This window comes from Microtus pennsylvanicus, chromosome 11 (genome assembly GCF_037038515.1).
Source record: "Microtus pennsylvanicus isolate mMicPen1 chromosome 11, mMicPen1.hap1, whole genome shotgun sequence".
Classification (NCBI taxonomy): Eukaryota; Metazoa; Chordata; class Mammalia; order Rodentia; family Cricetidae; genus Microtus; species Microtus pennsylvanicus.
The window spans coordinates 47,803,417-47,822,059 of NC_134589.1; the positions used below are offsets into that span (position 1 = coordinate 47,803,417).

General features: G+C 41.2%; 1 protein-coding gene across 1 annotated transcript; it reads left to right on the forward strand.

Moving 5' to 3' along the window:
* Positions 1 to 18,513, forward strand: Aspa (aspartoacylase). The gene is made up of 6 exons (XM_075991716.1): positions 1 to 384; positions 4,406 to 4,601; positions 6,896 to 6,989; positions 10,261 to 10,368; positions 15,132 to 15,241; positions 18,130 to 18,513. Exons 1-6 carry the CDS (start codon positions 152 to 154, stop codon positions 18,325 to 18,327), a joined length of 939 nt encoding a protein of 312 aa, XP_075847831.1. The 5' UTR covers positions 1 to 151; the 3' UTR covers positions 18,328 to 18,513.
* The last annotated feature ends 130 nt before the right edge of the window (positions 18,514 to 18,643 follow it).

Sequence of the window (18,643 nt, forward strand, 5' to 3'; positions counted from 1 at the left end):
CGTTGTGACAGAAACAATTGTTAAATACTCGAGGACTCTGTACTTTGCACTTCTTGCTTAGATCTAAACTTGGAAACTTTTCTGAGGAGTTAAGCGTCCTTTGACCTCCTCTCTTGTGAATTGCAGAAATCAGACCAGTCTACTTGGTAAAATGACTGCTTGTGTTGCTGAAGAACCTATTAAAAAGATTGCTATCTTTGGAGGGACTCACGGAAATGAACTGACAGGAGTGTTTCTAGTTACTCACTGGCTAAAGAACGGTGCTGAAATTCAGAGAGAAGGGCTGGAGGTGAAGCCATTCATAACCAACCCAAGAGCAGTGGAGAAGTGTGCCCGATACATTGACTGTGACCTGAATCGTGTTTTTAACCTTGAAAATCTTAGGTAAGACTGTGATCTGTATTCTGTGAGAGCTTGCTTGTGTGAAAAGCAGTAGTCACTGGGAGAGAGAACATGTGCTTGCTCGAGTCAGTGGTCAGACCCGTACATAGAGCATCCTTAACCCATAAGATCACTTTCGCTTTTAATCATGCTGCGTTGTGAATTATGCAACTATCCAAACTCAGCATTCACATGCTCCACTGTAAACTTTTTACAGCTCCAGGCTTCGCTGGTTATTCTTTTTTTTTTTTTATTGTATGCCACACAGTATAAAGCAACAAATGGGAAAGATTATTATTTCTGACTCATGTCTTGAAAGACACAAATATAATAATCCTATGCATGAAATTTGTGTTTGGGCAAGCTTGGACAATGTGTGAAAATAAAAATAAGACTCGAAATTCTTCTCAAAAAATAAGAGTAAGTCAATGTTCGGTCATTTTGTAAATTAATTTGGTCACTGTAAACATGCTGTTTGTGGGAAATTCACCACTGTGCTTTCTTGTAGGGTGTGTTTATGGTAAAGTTCTAGCTGAGAAAATGATGACGCTTTGATTGATGCTTGTTGAGTGGAAGAGTGAGTGAGCATCCAGAGCCTGAGCGCATCAGGGCAGTGCGCGGCCGGAGGGAGAGATGTGTTCATCTCTAGTGGTGGGGTATCACCGCTGAGAAAAACGAGAGCTGAAGACACCTCCTCCGACCTCTCTGAATTTGGGTTACAGCTGATTTATAGACAGTTCCATGTGGTGTGTGTGGTCACCACACTCTAGGTAGATAAATACCAGCTTTTTCTTCCCTTGTCTATATCATAATATTTGTTATTGTATATGCCTTTAAGTGTTTTTCCTAGCATTATTTTTTAACTTAAAAATATTGTTAAGCATCTACCAGGTGTTGCGGACATCAGTGTACATGATGGTTTTTACGCTCGGCTGGTTGGTAGACTGCTAGCTAAGACGAAAGGCGCCCAGAGGAGCACCTAACAGCTCTATGTGCTTGCTTTCTTGTCTTGATGCACTAGGTTATGGGAGGCACTGTCCGTGCAAGTACCTAAACTCTTGTTAGTTTTTATTTTGAGACAGGGTCTTACTAAACTAACCAGGTTGGCCCTAAGCTTACTCTGTAACCTGGGCAGGCCTGAACTTTCGACCCTCCTGCCTCACACTGCCAAGCAGTTGGAATTATAGGCCTGTGCTAGCAAGACTGGCAGTACGCTTGTGTGTTGATAAATGCTAGTTAGAGAATTCCTCAGCCCAGTCTTATCACAGAACAAAAGAACGTAGATAAAACAAAATTCATCTTTGCAAAATATTTGCTTTCCCCGGAAGTTACACAGCAGTGCTATTTTGTTCACCAAATAATTTTATTAGCAAAATTTAAATTGTAGAAATACTTTTATCTTCATGATTGAGGTTATATTGGGACAATTAATATTTATTCACCTAAAATAGCTATTAACTAGCACATATATGACAAGTAAGATTTGTTGAAGAATTAATCCTTTAACCTGTGTATTAACTTTCCAGTTAGCTCTGAAGTGGATTGGGGCGAGTTTTCTTACTAAGAACAGCCAATAGTACCTGTTCAGTGACAGGTTCACATTCTCTTTCTTAGTCTTAACAGTCTTCAGAGGTTAGACAGCTCTGTCTCACGGTGGCTATGAAAATCATGAGATAAATAACCAACGAACCTCTCCGCCGTCTTCTAGGCAGCTGTCCTTTCCTACATACCCCATTTCAGTGGTGGCACCATTACCCACAAGTGCCTCACAGAGGCAACCTTAGAGCCGTCTCTGCTCTCCAGCCCCCTTGTCTGGTGTGGTAAGTTCTCCCACATACTCTTTACAGAACTCCACAGAGCAACCAGGCCTGAGTTCATAGATCTGTAATCTCTGCTACTCAGGAAGCTGAGACGACTTATCAAGATCCTTCTTTAAAATAAATAATTCAAGAAGTGGACTGAGGTTGTATCTCAGATGGGAGAGTACTTGCCTAGCATGGATAAGGCACTGGGTTCTCTCTCATGCTATAAAAATTATATATATTTTCATTGTTGTTATGATGATATATATAGGCACTCCACAAAGCCAGCCTTCCTCTGTGGACAGATAGTATAGCCTCTTACAGGACGTACATGCATCCAGTTTAACCCGAGCTTCTTCCCATGAGTTCTTCATGTGGTGACCATAGCACTGCCCCTAGCATAGAAATCTGCTTTCCCTTGCTGGATGCTCTTTTTAAATCTACTATCCAGAACAGATCTATGCAACCTACTGTTGCAACACAGCTATTATAGCAGTGTGGCTACTAATGCCACCCAAGGTCTGCCCCCTGTCTATTCTTGCAGTCTGGTCCTGTGGGACTCTTCTTATGGTAACTGGACCCCCCCAGGCATGAGAATTCAGAGTGTCCACTATCTTTCAAAACTTAAAACCTTGACTCTGAACATCTGAGTGGGTAATGGTGTCATTTATCCAAATGGAAATAAATAAATTCTGGAGTGAGATAATATGAACTAATCTTATAGGAACTAATCTTGAGTTAACTTTGAAAACTGCCTGTGGGGTGTGTGTGTGTGTGTGTGTGTGTGTGTGAGAGAGAGAGAGAGAGAGAGAGAGAGAGAGAGAGAGAGAAATAGATCACATTAGGAACTGTATTTGATTGCAAATAGAAACTCAAGAATAGTAATCTAAACTTCTTGTTCATGAACTTTATATGCAAATATAGGTGGCCCCGGTGCAGTAGCTCCCTGATGTTACCAATGTCTTTGGCTCGTCTGTTTTCCCACTGTACTTTTCTTCACATGCTCTGTTTTATTCCTTATGGTCTTGGCTTCATTATCACAAAAATGCTGATGCACCTTCCTGATTGCAAATGAGATTTCCAAGCAGGAAAGACTCTGATACAAACTATTTTTTTTAAATGGCCAGGTAATATAAATATATAAAATTATGTAAAAAATGTATGTTTGAGAAAAAATAGAGAAGTATAAGTTTAAGCCATTATCATGTATTGAACACCCTCGGGGCTCTCTTCCGTAGTCAGACTGAGAGGCCGGGTGAAGTATGCTAACACAAGCAGTGCTGACAGGCAGGAGGGGAGGAGAAGAAACGAGTGAAATCATAACAACGATGAATAAAGTAACAAAAACCTTTGTGAATTCTTGAATCTCTAAAATTGTAAATTTCATTCAGAAAACTGCAGCCCTATAATTCTAGCTCCTTGGGAGGCTGAGGCAGGAGGCAATCCTCCTCCCTTCACTACAGAATAAATGTAAAGCCAACCTGAGAAAATTAGCAAGACTGTCTCAAAATTAGAAAGAACAAGAAGGAGGTGCTAGGACTGTAATTCAGTGACAGAGCTCTTGCCTAACTAGATGAGGCTCAAAGTTCAATCTTCAGCACTGTAAAAAGAAATAGTAAAGAGAGGGTGGATAGACCCGTTTGAGAATATAATGATCACCTATCAACCCTTGTTCCAGAAAAATTATGTAAGTATGTTTGGTAAGTTTTGTACTTTGGGAGGGTTTGTGGTTTGTTGTTTGTAAAGCATGTCCTAAATCATACCCAATCTTCAATTTAAGATCCCAATAAAGACATAAGCACCTGAGTTGAACTACGTCTTTGCACGAGAACCACAGTGGTGGTGGAGAATGAAGTTTGGACCCATAATAAATAAACAATGCACCATAACTACAAGGAAGTGCTTATCAAATTAAAGACTTATGTTTTTTCAAAGTTGAAGACACGTGGTAAATTCCACTTGCAAAGCCTTACCCAAGACCAGCCACATCAATAAACCTAGCATTTTTATAAGCACACCAGTGCAGCGCCAGATATAGGGGATCAGCAGGAGAAAAGGTGCAGTTTTTCATTTGCAGAAGTTTCTGATACATTTTCATGTTCTGCATGGGTCTTGAATATACACATGAGGTTTACAGTTTGTTCTATGTGTACTATCCCCATTGTGTATTTATATTATTGTAGCCATAGATGACGTTATTCTTTTTCTTTCTGCTAAAACAGCAAGGAGATGTCAGAGGATTTGCCATATGAAGTGAGAAGGGCTCAAGAAATAAATCACTTATTTGGTCCAAAAAATAGTGACAATTCCTACGATGTTGTTTTTGACCTTCACAACACGACTTCTAACATGGGCTGCACTCTTATTCTCGAGGATTCCAAGAATGACTTTTTAATCCAGATGTTTCACTATATTAAGGTAATCTCAAAGTTATTGATGTGTTAGGATCCTTTCTATTTAAGTCATTGTAAGATGTCAGGAAGGGGGGACAAAGAGAATTGGATTGTATCCCATGGCCAAATGTGAGGCTTGATAAAGTGCTACACAAAGGAAGAGGTGGTGCTGGCAAGAGAAAAAGAAGTAAAACAATAAACACAATGAGGAAAATATTTTTTTTCGAGACAGGGTTTCTTTGTAGCTTTGAGGCCTGTCCTGGAACTAGCTCTTGTAGGCCAGGCTGGTCTTGAACTCCTAGAGATCTGCCTGCCTCTGCCTCCCAAGTGTTAGGATTAAAGGCGTGCACCACCACTGCCCAGCAGAAAATAATTTTTAAAAAGTCTATAAATACTTGACTATACAAAGTTATAAATTTTATCTAGATAGTCACCAAGCATGGTGTTTGGTAAAAACCAAATAAAATTAATACCAAAATTTAAATGACACAGTTGAAACATGTCAATTGAATAGCTTTAGAAAACTCAAAAGATCATTCAGGGTTGACTAAAGTGTAAAAATAAAGAGTCTTGGTTGGCCTCCTAGCATCTTACCCTGGGCCCCATCTGGTGTCTGTGACTGAAACACCTCTGCTGGGCAGTGCGCTTCATGAGAGCATCAAGACTTTAGCCCAGGCAGCTGGGTACATCCTCACACTCACTGGAGCAGATGAATGCTGAGCGTGATGATGTATGCTCAGCTACAAGACGAGGCTCAGAAATCTGCAGAATGAAAAATTCCACCATCCAGTATCTACAACTAGAGAAAAATTTGCTAGAACAGCAGCACTATCACAAATACTGAATTATCTGTTTATTACAATAAATATTCTTCCTTCCTGAGAGCTGGTATGACTTAGTAGAAGGAATTTGACATAGATGTCCAAGAGAACCTGAGTTCGAATCCTGACTTTCTTATTCATCTCCCCAAACCTTGGTTCCCTTATTTTATAAAACGGGCATGATAACACTTAACCTCATGTAAATGCTAAAAGTCTTCAATGCAAAGAAGAGTTAAAGCACTTAGCTTATGGTGTAACTTATAGCCCTTTCCTATGATTGGCAGTATGGAGGCCATAGATGCCTGGAGTTACTATAAAAGATATTAACCAGGAGTAATTTGTCAGAGCTCTGGCAGCCTTCCTCAAAAAGTCCCCAAAAGGATGGACACCGTCAAGCTGGCCAGAAGTGAAAAGCTTGCCCCTGCAAGGAGAGCTGCTTTTATACATGAGCTTCTCCCACAGCACGGCACCTGTACCTCCATGGTGGTATGGGGTCGGCTCCATGACCGAGATCTATGAAAGACAGCAGAGAAATGGTGTCAGGCCCAGCCACTTCAGCAGAGGCTCCAAAAGTCTGGCCAGCTGGTTCCTCCAAGCACTGGAGAGGTCAAAATGGTAAAAGGGAACAAGATGGGTGCTACAAGCTAATACCTCAGGGACAGAATGATCTGGATAGGAACACCAGACAGGTGGCAGTTGCCAACAAGAAGCATTAGAACAAAAGATGCTGGGTTAATAAATGTCAAGATTAGCTATTTCTTCCTTTCTCTTGAGTTTTAACAGTGACTACCTAGTGCTTCTGGGGTCAGAATGGGGGTGAGGGTGGGAAGACAATAACGCAGCAATCTTTTTTGCTCACTGAAGAAAAAATTGGATGCTTTCCTTACTGTATGTGAAACCACGTGGCTTATAATTAGTTATGAAAACCTAGAGGCTAGTCCAGGTGTCGTGGCATAAACTTCTAATCCCAGAATTCAGAAGTTAGAGGCAGGTGTGGGTTTGAGATAAATTAACTCTACGTAGTAAGTTCCAGGCCACCCAGAACTCCATAGTGAAATTCTTGCTTCAAATTGAAACCTGGCTCAATTTCTCATTGAAATAAGCAGAAATTGTGGAGGAAATTACCCAGCAGCTGTAGAGATCTGGACCATAAGTAGTAACAGAATTTAAGGCCAATACTCTGCTGAAGAGTAAGTATAAACAAAGATGTAAACAAAATGTTTTCAGAAGTAGAATATTTATTTCCTATTTTTAGTTTTCATCTTTGGGTATTGTTTTATGTATCTTTTGCCCAGAAAACTAATATATTTTGATTTTATATATAATTCATTTGCTGGTTTCAAAGCTATAACAGTAGGTTCTAGAGACTATTTCATAAGGCTGTCTGGCTAATTTTAATTCTGATATAAAGCATATTGAAGGAACTATGGACTCTGTAGCAGCCAAGAGAACAAAACATACTTTGCATACTAAGAACGATGTTTTCAATTCTGTTCAGACTTCCTTGGCTCCGTTACCCTGCTATGTTTATCTTATTGAGCATCCTTCCCTCAAATATGCAACCACTCGTTCCATTGCCAAGTATCCAGTTGGTAAGTTGTACTTCCTGCTGGCGCAGGTAAAGGAAAATACAACCTAACTGAAACACAGAAAACATAATCTAGCTACCTCCCATATCATTAATCTTATAATGATCGGGTGAACAGATTAACTGTAGGCAAACCCTAACCATACCTAATTTCCTGAATTTCTCTGAGCAGATCTCTGGATTTATTCCTAGTATTTTATTTGCTGTAACACTCAGACTCTCAAATTAGTCTGATGTTCTCCTCATTCTCAAAACTCAAGTGGAATAGAACCGTCTCTTACTCCACCAACTGTATCGCATACAGGATTTGTATATTCCATCGATATTTGTGTGTTTGTTGGAGATCAATCCTGTGCTAGGTCTTTAGGATGTAGCAGTGAACAAGACACGCAGTCTTACCTCAAGGAGCCCAGGGTCTGATGAGAAGATGGGACTGTAGACAGATAATCACTCCATAGTGGTGAACTGCTATAGTAGGGGGTGGCTCCATTCTGTTTCCTGGGAGACCTACTAGTATAATTCATTATCTACAACTACACTGTAAGAATAACTGTTACTACAACTCAAATCTATTTTGCTAGCTCTCAGATATTTTAAACAAGAGTAATTTGAAAGATACTTGAAAAGTAATAGAAGCAAATAATTTTTAAAAATAACTCTGACTCTTCAATTGGTAGGATGTTTTGTACATGGTTAAAGTAATTTATTATTATAATTAGAGAACTATATCCAAATATATGCACATTATATAGGCTAAATATCCAATAACATTACATAGTTTAAAGAAACCAAAGCTTTGGCCTGAGGCTATAGCTCAGTGATAGAGTCCTTGCCTAGTATTCTAATACTTCAAAATATATAGATAGATATACAGATAGAGCGACAAAAATAAACACAAACCGGAGCCTAAATGATACAGGATAAGGCTGCGTTTGCATAGCATGTATGAGGGCTTTCATCCAAACGCCAGCACTGCAATAATAATAACAGGACAGACAGCCTGGTTCCATTTGACACTGAATAAAAGGGTAAGACTTCTGAAGTCTGACAGATCAGGATTGGTCTACAGTATTTATGGTTGGTACTTTTTTCTAGTTAGAACAAATGTCTGCTGATATGTTGTTTCCTTGCAAATAGAGCTAAATTTTCAAACATTTTAACCCAAGGAACTATAAGTACATTATAACTAAGAAATGTTAGTGTGTTCTCCTTCTGATTTTGAAACTTTCTTTGGAGTTTATTTATTAAATGATGAATAAAAACACTAAAGATCAAGAGAAAGAAAAAACTTTTTATTCAACATTTTATAGTCACAAAGAGTGTCCATACAAACTTATTTTAGCTGCTAACAGTATAAGGACCATTCTAATGCCAAGTTGCCTCAAGTCTCACAGGATCCTTCTAAATAAACTTAATTGCAGTTTGCTGCAGCCAGCCTGACAATCAAACCCAAGCATACCCATTCACACTCCCCACCCTCAACACAGATGAGTAAGTAGACACAATCTTCTTAGATTCTAGGCATAACCTCATCTCAAATTTAGCACTTTTTATAACCATTGTTTCTTCCTTTCCATCCTGAATGTGTCTTGGTCATATCCTATGGATTTAATGACTCTGCACTGATGAGAGATCTTGGGCCGAACTTAATTTTGGTTTTGAAAAATATTCTCAACTTGGGAAAACAAACATGATTCTTGTGCATGAAGTATCCACCTCTACCACTCTGTAGCCCTGGCTCTCCATGTAGATCTATCTACTACACCACATCTTCTGCTTCCCTCACAACAACATGAGGAACCAGCATCTTTTTATTCTTCACATCTTCTGCCTCCCTCACAACATCGTGAAGGACCAGTAGCTTTTTATTCGTCTGTTCCGCAATCTTGAATGTGTCTTTACCATGGTCACAAGACATGCACTGTAGTTCTCTAAACATCATTAAATAAAGAGTGTCTCAGGTCTCCCCTGCACATCTTTTATTTGGGGCCTTCAGTCACTAGAGTGCTAGGATTACTGTAAGTGCCTTAAGCCATTCAGCACTTACTCTTGAGCTGAAAACAAGGTACTTTTGCCTTGTACTGTGGATGCACAACTAAAACTCTGATTCTGTTAGGATGAAGAAAGATGACATTGAGGTGAATAAACAACCTCTCCTACAATACACAGACATATGCAGAAACATATTTTTCAGAGTTTTACAAAATATTTATTCAGAAATAAATACCAAGACCTATGATACCACGCATGTAAAGAAAGGTCTATTTATACCCATAGGAAAAATAAGCACAACAAAGATTTTACATGAAGATGATAAAAATATGTTTTTCTTTGTTTGTTGGTTGGTTGGTTGGTTTTTGATTTTCCGAGACAGGGTTTCTCTGTGGTTTTGGAGCCTGTCCTGGAACTAGCTCTTGGAGACCAGGCTGGCCTCGAACTCACAAAGATCCTCCTACCTCTGCCTCTCAAGTGCTGGGATTAAAGGCATGCACCACCGCCTGAAAATATAAGAAGTTTTAACAGACTAGGAAATAGTAGAAATGGGTGAAAATCAGATGAGGGTAAAGGAACTTATAAGTTTTGTGGAATTAAATGATGGTGTGTGGTATTAGAATTTGCAAATGGTTCAAAGGATGGAGAAGGTGGTGAGTGAAGGGATGATTTTGTGGGAAGCTGGGCAGGAGAAAGGGACTAGACAAGTGGTTTAGAGAAGGAACATTCTGTAGTGCTGAGCATGGAAAGACATGATAGTACAGGCACAGTTTTACTGGGATACAAGAAATGAATCTAATTTTTCAGAAAATGAAGAACAAACTTTGCACCATCTTATCAGTAAGTTATAGATATAGTGTTATAGTAAAGGCAAGAATGTTGCTCGAAAATCACATAAACTAAACCCAAGCTTAGTTAGATAGATTTCTGACTACATAGACATATTTCATCCTGCTAAGTTAACTATGAAGTCCATGACAGTTTCTCGTTGTGGTTACCTATTACTTATCAGCCTCACTTGGTCTGCATTTTTTACTAAGTAGTAAGTTTTTAATGTTTTGATAATACTGAAGGGCATAAAAGAAAAAGATAGCCCTGAGTTCCTACATCAGCACAGCTCTGTGGGTTTCCATGTTCTGTATTTACCTGACATTGTCTCTGCTTTTTTCCATGATATTAAACAGTCACAACACTGGGATCCTAGATCTTTATATTTTAAATGCTTATTCTTTCAGCGTATTCTACTACTTACATAAAAGTGATGTGTCTGCTTCTGTACATAGGTATAGAAGTTGGTCCCCAGCCTCAGGGTGTTCTGAGAGCTGATATTTTGGACCAAATGAGAAGAATGGTTAAACATGCTCTTGATTTTATACACCATTTCAACAAAGGTGAGTGTTGGGTGACAGTTGTTTCCGTATGTTTGTGTACATGACTTACCCATGGGGGGTGTCTCTATGTAAAAGTTAACCACTAAACATTGAAATATAAAGAGAATCTAGGTCATAGTTTGTAATAGGAGCTGCGGTCCGTTTCCCACCGCCCAGCTCCCACATGGCTAGCTTTACCCAAAATAATTACACGGAAACTGTATTCTTTTAAACACTGCCTGGCCCGTTATATCTAGCTCTTCTTGGCTAATTCTCACATCTTGCTTAACCCATATTTAGTAATCTGTGTAGTACCACGAGGTGGTGTCTTACCAGGAAAGATTCAGCATGTCTGACCTGCGTCCATCTTGGGCCGGAGCTTCTCGCATCTGCCCCAGAGAGGAAAGGCATGGCATCTGGCTCACTTCCCTTCTTCCCAGCATTCTGTTCTGTCTACTTCACCTACCTAATTTTCTGACCTATCAGGCCAAGCAGTTTTCTTTACTGATTAACTAATGAAACAACAGATTGACAAATGACCTTCCCACATCAATAGTTATCACATTTATGATCTTAACTAGTTAGCTGTGTGTGTGTGTGTGTGTGTGTGTGTGTGTGTGTGTGTGTGTGTGTGTGTTTTGCCTTCCCACTACCTAGGCTGGCCTTGAACTCTCAGTCTTCCTGCTTCCAAGGGCTGTCATTACAGATGTGTGCCACAGTCAGTTCCTAGAGTGAAAACTATCTTTTCACTTGAACAATTCCTCAAGGAATAACCAGTAGAAACATTTTTTAAAAAAGCAGCTCTCACAATAAAGCTCCCAAATCAAGCCATTTTCCTTATCCCATTAGTTTCCATTTTGAACAAGACAGATGAAGCCCACCCTGCTGTGAGGGTCTAGAAGGCTAATGGATACTGGGGAGACATTTTGTTCAACAGCATAGCCACTAGTCAGCTGCCCATGCTCCTGTAAATTCCCTTGCCATGCTTCTGTAAGCAATCCTAAGGAAACTTACTGGGTTAGAAGAAAGACACAAAGATAGGAAGGACTGGGTGGGAAGCAGAAAGTGAGTAACAGGAGTGGTGAGGGGAAAGGAGAGAATAATGGAGCATCAATGTGATCAAAACATATCACCTACACATTTGAAAATAAAACCCATCACTGTGTACAGCTATATATGCTGGATAAGAATATAAGAATGATTAGAAAGTTCACAAGTTCAAAAAGCATAAGATGTTCAGGATCATGAATAATCAAAGGAGTACAAAATGCTTTCACTCATGAGATTAAGAAAATATTCAAATCTGATATTTCTGATACTAAGTTTTGGCAAAGCTGTAGGAAAAAAAATATTCTCATTCCTTTCTGGTGATCATGTAATTTGGTAAAGACCCTTTAGGGTATAATTTTATAGTATTTTATTTTTGCTTGTCTATTGTTTGTATAAAAGAGTGTGACCTATGTATATGGTATACAAGCACGTGTGTGTCAGTGTATTGCTGAGCCATGTGAGGACTTCGAGTGTCCTGCTCTACAACTCTCTGCCATATTCCTCCAGGACAGGATATCTCACTGGATCTGGAGCTAGGCTGGCAGCCACAAACTGGGCAATCTTTCTGATTCCTTCCTTTCAGTTCTCTATGTTACAGGCACACATGGTCACATGTGGCCTGTTATTTCAGTGCTGGTGTCCAAGCTCAGGTCCTCATGCTCATCCAGCAAGCACTCTCACTCTTACTGAACCATCGCTGCATCCTCAGGACATCCTTCTTGAAATGCACAAACCACAGGATCCAGCAACTCCGTATCTCAAAGAAGCACCATTGCATGCACATCCAGTGTGTTACATAAGAGCTGGCTGCTGCAGCTTCGTCTCCAATCATAAAACAATGGAAATGACCCAAATGTTCAATGGCTGTGAAGAATTAATTAAACTAAAATTGGACTAGTCTTCAAAAGTGTTAATTTTTCAAAATCAAGCTGTTAATTTTGGAAAAGCAGGATAGCTGAGTGGGTACCATCACTTGATCTGCAAGCATGAGGACCTGAACTTGAATATTTAGCACCCACATAAAAATCCAGGTGTGGCTGACCATTCCTGTAGCCTTGAATGCTGAGAGCTCACTGGCCAGCCAGCCTAGCCCAAATACCAAGTTTCCAGTTCTGTGAGAGAACCTGTCTCAAAGCAATAAGGTAGAAAGTGACAAAGGACAACACTCAACACCCTGCTATGACTCTCACATGCATGCACATGGTGCTCACAACCACATACCCACATGCAATGCACACACACACACACACACACACACACACACATTGTAAACCAAAGCATACAGTAAACAAATTGACTTTAAAATAATAATAGTAAGCTAAGTGTGATGGTTTGTTCTGTAATCTAAGTTCTGGGGAGGCTGAAGTAAGAGGTAAATGAGTTCAGTGTTCAAGACTAATCTGGGCTACACAATGAAACCCTGTCTTTACCATAATTGATTTATTATCACTTTCCAGAAATGGGAGTGTGTGTGTGTGTGTGTGTGTGTGTGTGTGTGTGTGTGTGTGTGTACATATATATAGGAAAAGCTCTAGAAAAAAAGCACACTAAGCTACAGCAGTGATTACTGAGAAGAGGGCTAAGCGAGGCTAACTTAGTTATAGTGGGATGATGTTTTTATGTATTATGTCTATAATTAACAACTGGATGGTGATTGGTGGAGAGGTGGGTGAGTGGATCTTCCACTTAATAAATCTAAAAATATTCTAAGTACAACAACTATACAACAATTTACTTTAAAATTTAAGAAAACTTTAAAGGTGTCATAGACATCCTATGTAAATAATAATCCCATTAGGCCGCATTGAGGAATTATAGTTCTGATGATGTAACTAAAGTGCAACTCAGGCCCTGTGACAGGTATTGTCCCTTAGCCTCAGGGAGCATCTCCTTTGGCCACAAGAGCTTCTTGTATGTGGGAGTCCTTTGACCTCCAGGAAGTCATAAAACTGAACATCAGTTCTTATCACCCTTGTCTGAGGGCAGGTCTATGCTGTCTGGTGGAACTGGTGTTGGGAAGATCACAACATACCCACAACAGGCCCTCAGATGCCAAGGGTCGAACCACAATGTGTTAAGAAATTAAACAACCAGGTGGAAGGCACAAACCTGACGGAAGACATGGTATCTTAGCCAGTGTTCTATAGCTGTGAAGAGATGCCGTGACCATGGCAACTCTTATAAAAGAAAGCATTTGATTGGGGATTGCTTACATTGAGAGGTTTTTGTTCATTGTCACCTTGATGGCGGGAAGCATGGCAGCCTGCAGGCAGACATGGTGCTGGAAAAGTAACTGAGAGTTCTACATCTGGATTGTCGGGCAGCAGGAAGAGAGAGACACTGGGCCTGGCTTGAGCATTTGAAACCCCGAAGTCCACCACCAGTGATACATTTCCTCCAACAAGGTCACACCTCGTAACCCCTGTCCAGTAGCTCCACTCCCTAATGACCAAACATTTAAATATACGAGCCTTTGCGGACCACCACACATGGTTTACAAATCACGGTCTGTATTCCCTGTGACATGGATGTGGGGTGATGACTACAGAACACCCCTCTGCATCCTTGCATCACCCAAGCTGTTCTTCCCTTCTTAAATCTGACTTGGCCATGTAATCTGTTTTTATGCCCCAGAAGCTTGAAAAAGACTAGCACCCTGGAGCTTGTTTTCTTACTGTTCTTGGGAACCCCTCTTTCCATACTGATAGGAAAAGGTTACAAGATGAAGAGCTCAAGGACCCCAGCACACAGTCACACAGATCAAGCTGCAGCCTCTCAAATGTCAGACACGAGAGTGGGGCTATCCCATACCATTCAGCAGCCAGAGGACCTGCCAGCTCACCTCGCATGTGCCATCGAGACAATCAGAAATCAGTCAAAGCCAGACTAACCCAGAGGAGCTGCTGGTCACCTACAGAATCACAAGCTCAATGCGTTAAGCTGCTAAGTTCTAGGCTAGAACGTTGCGCAAGAAAAGTCAGCTAGAAGTGATGACCCATCTCCCAATTCCAATTCCACTCCAAGGAAAGGAAGGCTTTCCTCTAGGCTTCAGCCACAGCACACTATAGCCCTCCATTGGACACCGGTTCCAGTGTTGGCTCAGAGACTGCTTCCTGTGTCTGTGAACTATTGCTGTTAATATTTCTTGGCACTGGGTTGTTTAGTTTTGCACCATCTTTGAGGGTTGCACTCCACTGTTGAGCAGACTCCCTGCATCCCTAAAGGTCCCTCCTCCAGGGTTGTCAGATGTTTAGTGTCCCATTATACTGAGTTACGTGCATTGTCTCATTATGCTGAGTCAGGTGCAATGTACCCATTATGCTGAAGCCAGCTAGCTTGCTGGATGTCTCCGTGAAGACACACAGTCGCGCAGTGTCAGAAGGAAGGACTCTGCCTTAAGCTCGTCCAAACTTTCGTCTGACAGTTAATGAACACAAGCCTGCAGAAGGCCAGCGAGTTGCTCAAGAACACACAGCCAGGAAAACCAGAAGAGAACCCGACGGCTCTCTTGGTCGTTGTCCTAGCAAACACTGAAATGTGTACCTTCTGTTTCTACCTCTGTCTCACGCACTTGTGGGGAGTATACTGACAAATAATCCCAGAGTGTGCTTGGCTTCTTGACATTTTTGAGACTGCCTTGCGGCACTCTTCACTTCCTTCCTTAAAGGGCCAGCTTCCGTTTTCTAGGACATTTCTTCCTAGCTGTGATTAACACATGCCATCTCTTACCATAGGAAAAGAATTCCCTCCCTGTGCTATTGAAGTCTATAAAATAATGGCGAAAGTTGATTATCCAAGGAATGAAAGTGGAGAAGTGGCTGCTGTTATCCATCCTAATCTGCAGGTAACATCTGTTTCTTTGAAACACTGAAAATAATAGTATTCTACTTTGAGGTATAATTTTACTTCCATACAGCATTTTGTGCCCATTAGCTAATTTATTAGTATTTAAAGTAACATATCAGTCAGACTTTCATCACTATAATGAAATAAATGACAGAAAAAAAATCTAGTAAACTGAACAAGGTGTAATTCTGCTCACCACTCTGGAGGTTTCAGAGTGGCTGCAGTACTTTAGGGTTGTAGCAAAAGCACATGGTCAAGACAACTGCACAGGTAAGGACGTGAGCATTTGCAGGACAGGACCACAGCCCCCTCCAGAATCCTCAGTGACCTAAGGGCTTCTCTCAAAGAACCATTTCCTTCAGATCCACATCTCCTCCTGATAGGACCACTCTTAGGAACCAAGCCCTTAACACCTGGACCACTGGGAGACACTACCCACCTCAAACTATAGCAGGGAGGGCCCCAGACCCTCTCTGGGTATTTGCCACATATAATGTGTGCTGGCTCTAAGGGCACATCCATGAGTGTGGCCTATAGTCTTGTGTGATAAATAGTCTGGAAACACTGAAGTCCGATGTACTATCTAGAAATGGTGATAGCCAGATACTGTAACCTCATAATGGGGGGGAGAGAGACATCCAAACAAGACTTCCAGAATTGAAAATGCCTACCCATGTGCAATTGTAGGGGAAATTATATACATTTTATTTGGCTTTTAATTTTTTTGAGAAAGGGTTTCCCATTGTTGCCCAGGCTGGCTCAAAGTCATGATTTTCCTAACTCAGCCTCCCAAATTTGGGATTACATTAGTGTTCCACCACAACTCGATGTAGTTTTTAATTTCTGAGCCCTTATATTCTTATATTAGAATAGACATTGAGCATGGTATTGTGGTGCATGCTGATAATTCCAACACTTGGGAAGATGAGACAGCAAGATTGCAGATTTGAGGTCAACCTGGGTTACAGTGGGAAACCTTATCTCCAACAGAGAGGAGCTGGGAAGGCATGAGGATGGAATGTCAGAAGAGAAAAAGGAAAATCAGAACTGTCCCATAGAGACACAGCTATGAGTGACAGATCTCCAACTAATGTTCTCTGCCGCTGGCCACATAGTTGACACCTCCCTGAACTTGTTTTTCTGGGGCATTCCTGACATGGTCCCATGACTCTCCTCTGAATCCCAGTATCACACCTTGCCTGGTTTAGTCAATAATGCCAGTGAAGGAGCTCTCAGGGCAGTTAGGAGGCTGAAGTCTGGAGAGGTCAAAGGACATGTCAGGGAAGAAGAGCAATCTCAAACAGCTGCAACACCCACTCCATCGTTAGACCTTGGAGTGAAAGAGGTGAAAGGGTGAAAGAGACCCAGAGGGCTGTGTGATGCAAAGCTTTTCAGCCACGAATACATATCACCTAGAGAGCTTTCTATTTTTAAAAAAATTAAATTCCTATAAAATACATCCCTACTACAGTTTCTACAGTCCCCCACACACACTTCACTCTTCCCAACACCTCTACCTCCCCTCTACCCCAGACATTTCCCTTCAAAAAAGAGAGCTTTCTAAAAACTAACAGTGCCAAGCATGTCAGCTAATCTGACACTTTGGCTTGAGTATCCGTGGTTGAAAACCACTGATCTGATTCAGATCCCTACGTAATAGCTCTAATAGCCATCAGGCAACCTCATAAAGTATCCTGCCCACAAATTCAGACCAATAGAGCATATCCTGCCTTTAGCTTCATGGAAGCCAAATGGAAACCAGAGGAGCCATGAGCAATGGTCTCTAAAGCCAATGTGGGCTAGAGAGGAAGAAAACAAGCTCAGGAAACAGGCAGCTGACAATGCCACAGCAGCCCAAGCACGGGCCTATTCAAGTGTGTTCTCCTCAGTGACATCCTTCAAAGATGCAAATGCAGTCCTGTGGAGGCTGAGAAGACAGGATGAGGACAGTAACCAGCTTGATTAATGTTGGGTCCCAAAGTCAGGAAAGATCATTGGAATTGCTAGGCCATAAGGAAGGATTCAAGTTAGGTCCATTGGCACAAGCCTGTAATCCCAGCTACTTGGGGAGGCTAAGGCAAGAGGAGCACAAGTTAAAGGCCTTTTTTGGTCATAGAGTGAGTTCAAGGCCAGCCTGAGCAAACTAGTGAGACCCTGTCTCAAAGAAAGAGATAGAAAGAAGGCTTGGAGTATAACCCAATGGTAGAGCTAGCATGAGCAGAACTCTAAAGTCAGTTCTCAGTACCATTCTCTCTCTCTCTCTCCCTCTCTCTCTCTCATTTCTATAAGAGAGATTGATAGATTGTTATCTCAGTAAATACGTTTGAATATCTACTAAGCCTGTTCTCCCTGGGATGGAAGATTCAGGCACCTGTGTTTCTGAGACGAGGCTAACTCCTCTCACCGGTACCAGAGTATGCTAGGCTCCCAAGTGATTCTGAAATGCAGCGGTGGCTGAGAAAAAGTACCGTGGGCGGCTCTTCTCAATTTCAGTCAGTTTATTCACACGAAGATTGTTTTTCAGTGGGTCTCAGCAGGGGGTGGAGTTCTACTTTCTAACAGCCTCACCGGCAATGCTGATGCTGCTGTAAAATGTTAGGAATGCAGAGGACTAGGCCCTGCCCTGGCCTAGACAGTCATCTTAGCCAACTCCCCAGATGTTTGCCCAGCACAGCAATTTGCTGGAGATGCTCCAAGGCTCCTGTGGTCTGAAGCATTAGTGTTAGAAGGCTCACATACATCTCAACGCGTCCCTCTTGTGTCTTTTCAATAGAGAATGTCTTTTTTAATGGACAATGTTAGTCATCTACAGTCTGACAGAAACAAAGTAAAAACAGGAGAAAAGCCAAATGTAATTAATTAATGTATTTTGATGTCTCCTGAGAGGATCAAGACTGGAAACCGTTACACCCTGGAGATCCCGTGTTTGTGTCTCTTGATGGAAAGACTATGACACTGGGTGGAGACTGTACCGTGTACCCCGTGTTTGTGAATGAAGCCGCATATTATGAAAAAAAAGAAGCATTCGCAAAGACAACCAAGCTAACACTCAACGCAAAAAGCATCCGCTCCACTGTGCACTAAAAATCACTGCCAGCTCACAGTTCCTGGGAGTCTTGCAAGCCTTCAGGACTCTGTAAACGCCCCAAGAGCAGAGATGTGCCTTATTCTAGTTCTTTCCCTCAACACTTGGTCCCATGCCTCAAGCAGTAAGCATCCAGGCCAGTTTCTGAAAGAAAAGAATAAATTAATGAATGTCTTTCAAATATATTCTGAATGAGTTACATACTGCTCATTCAGGCAAGTGTGTTTCTGGTTTCTGTGTTGCATTGCATTCTGGTAGCTTTAACATAGCTTCACATTCAAAAGATAACACTGAAATCAATGCTACGTGAAGTTT

Coding starts and splice junctions, on each gene's coding strand:
- Aspa (XM_075991716.1), top strand. CDS start 152: ATGACTGCTTGTGTTGCTGAAGAACCTATTAAAAAGATTGCTATCTTT. Junction 4,602..6,895: donor AGATGTTTCACTATATTAAG/GTAATCTCAAAG, acceptor AATTCTGTTCAG/ACTTCCTTGGCTCCGTTACC. Junction 6,990..10,260: donor CATTGCCAAGTATCCAGTTG/GTAAGTTGTACT, acceptor TTCTGTACATAG/GTATAGAAGTTGGTCCCCAG.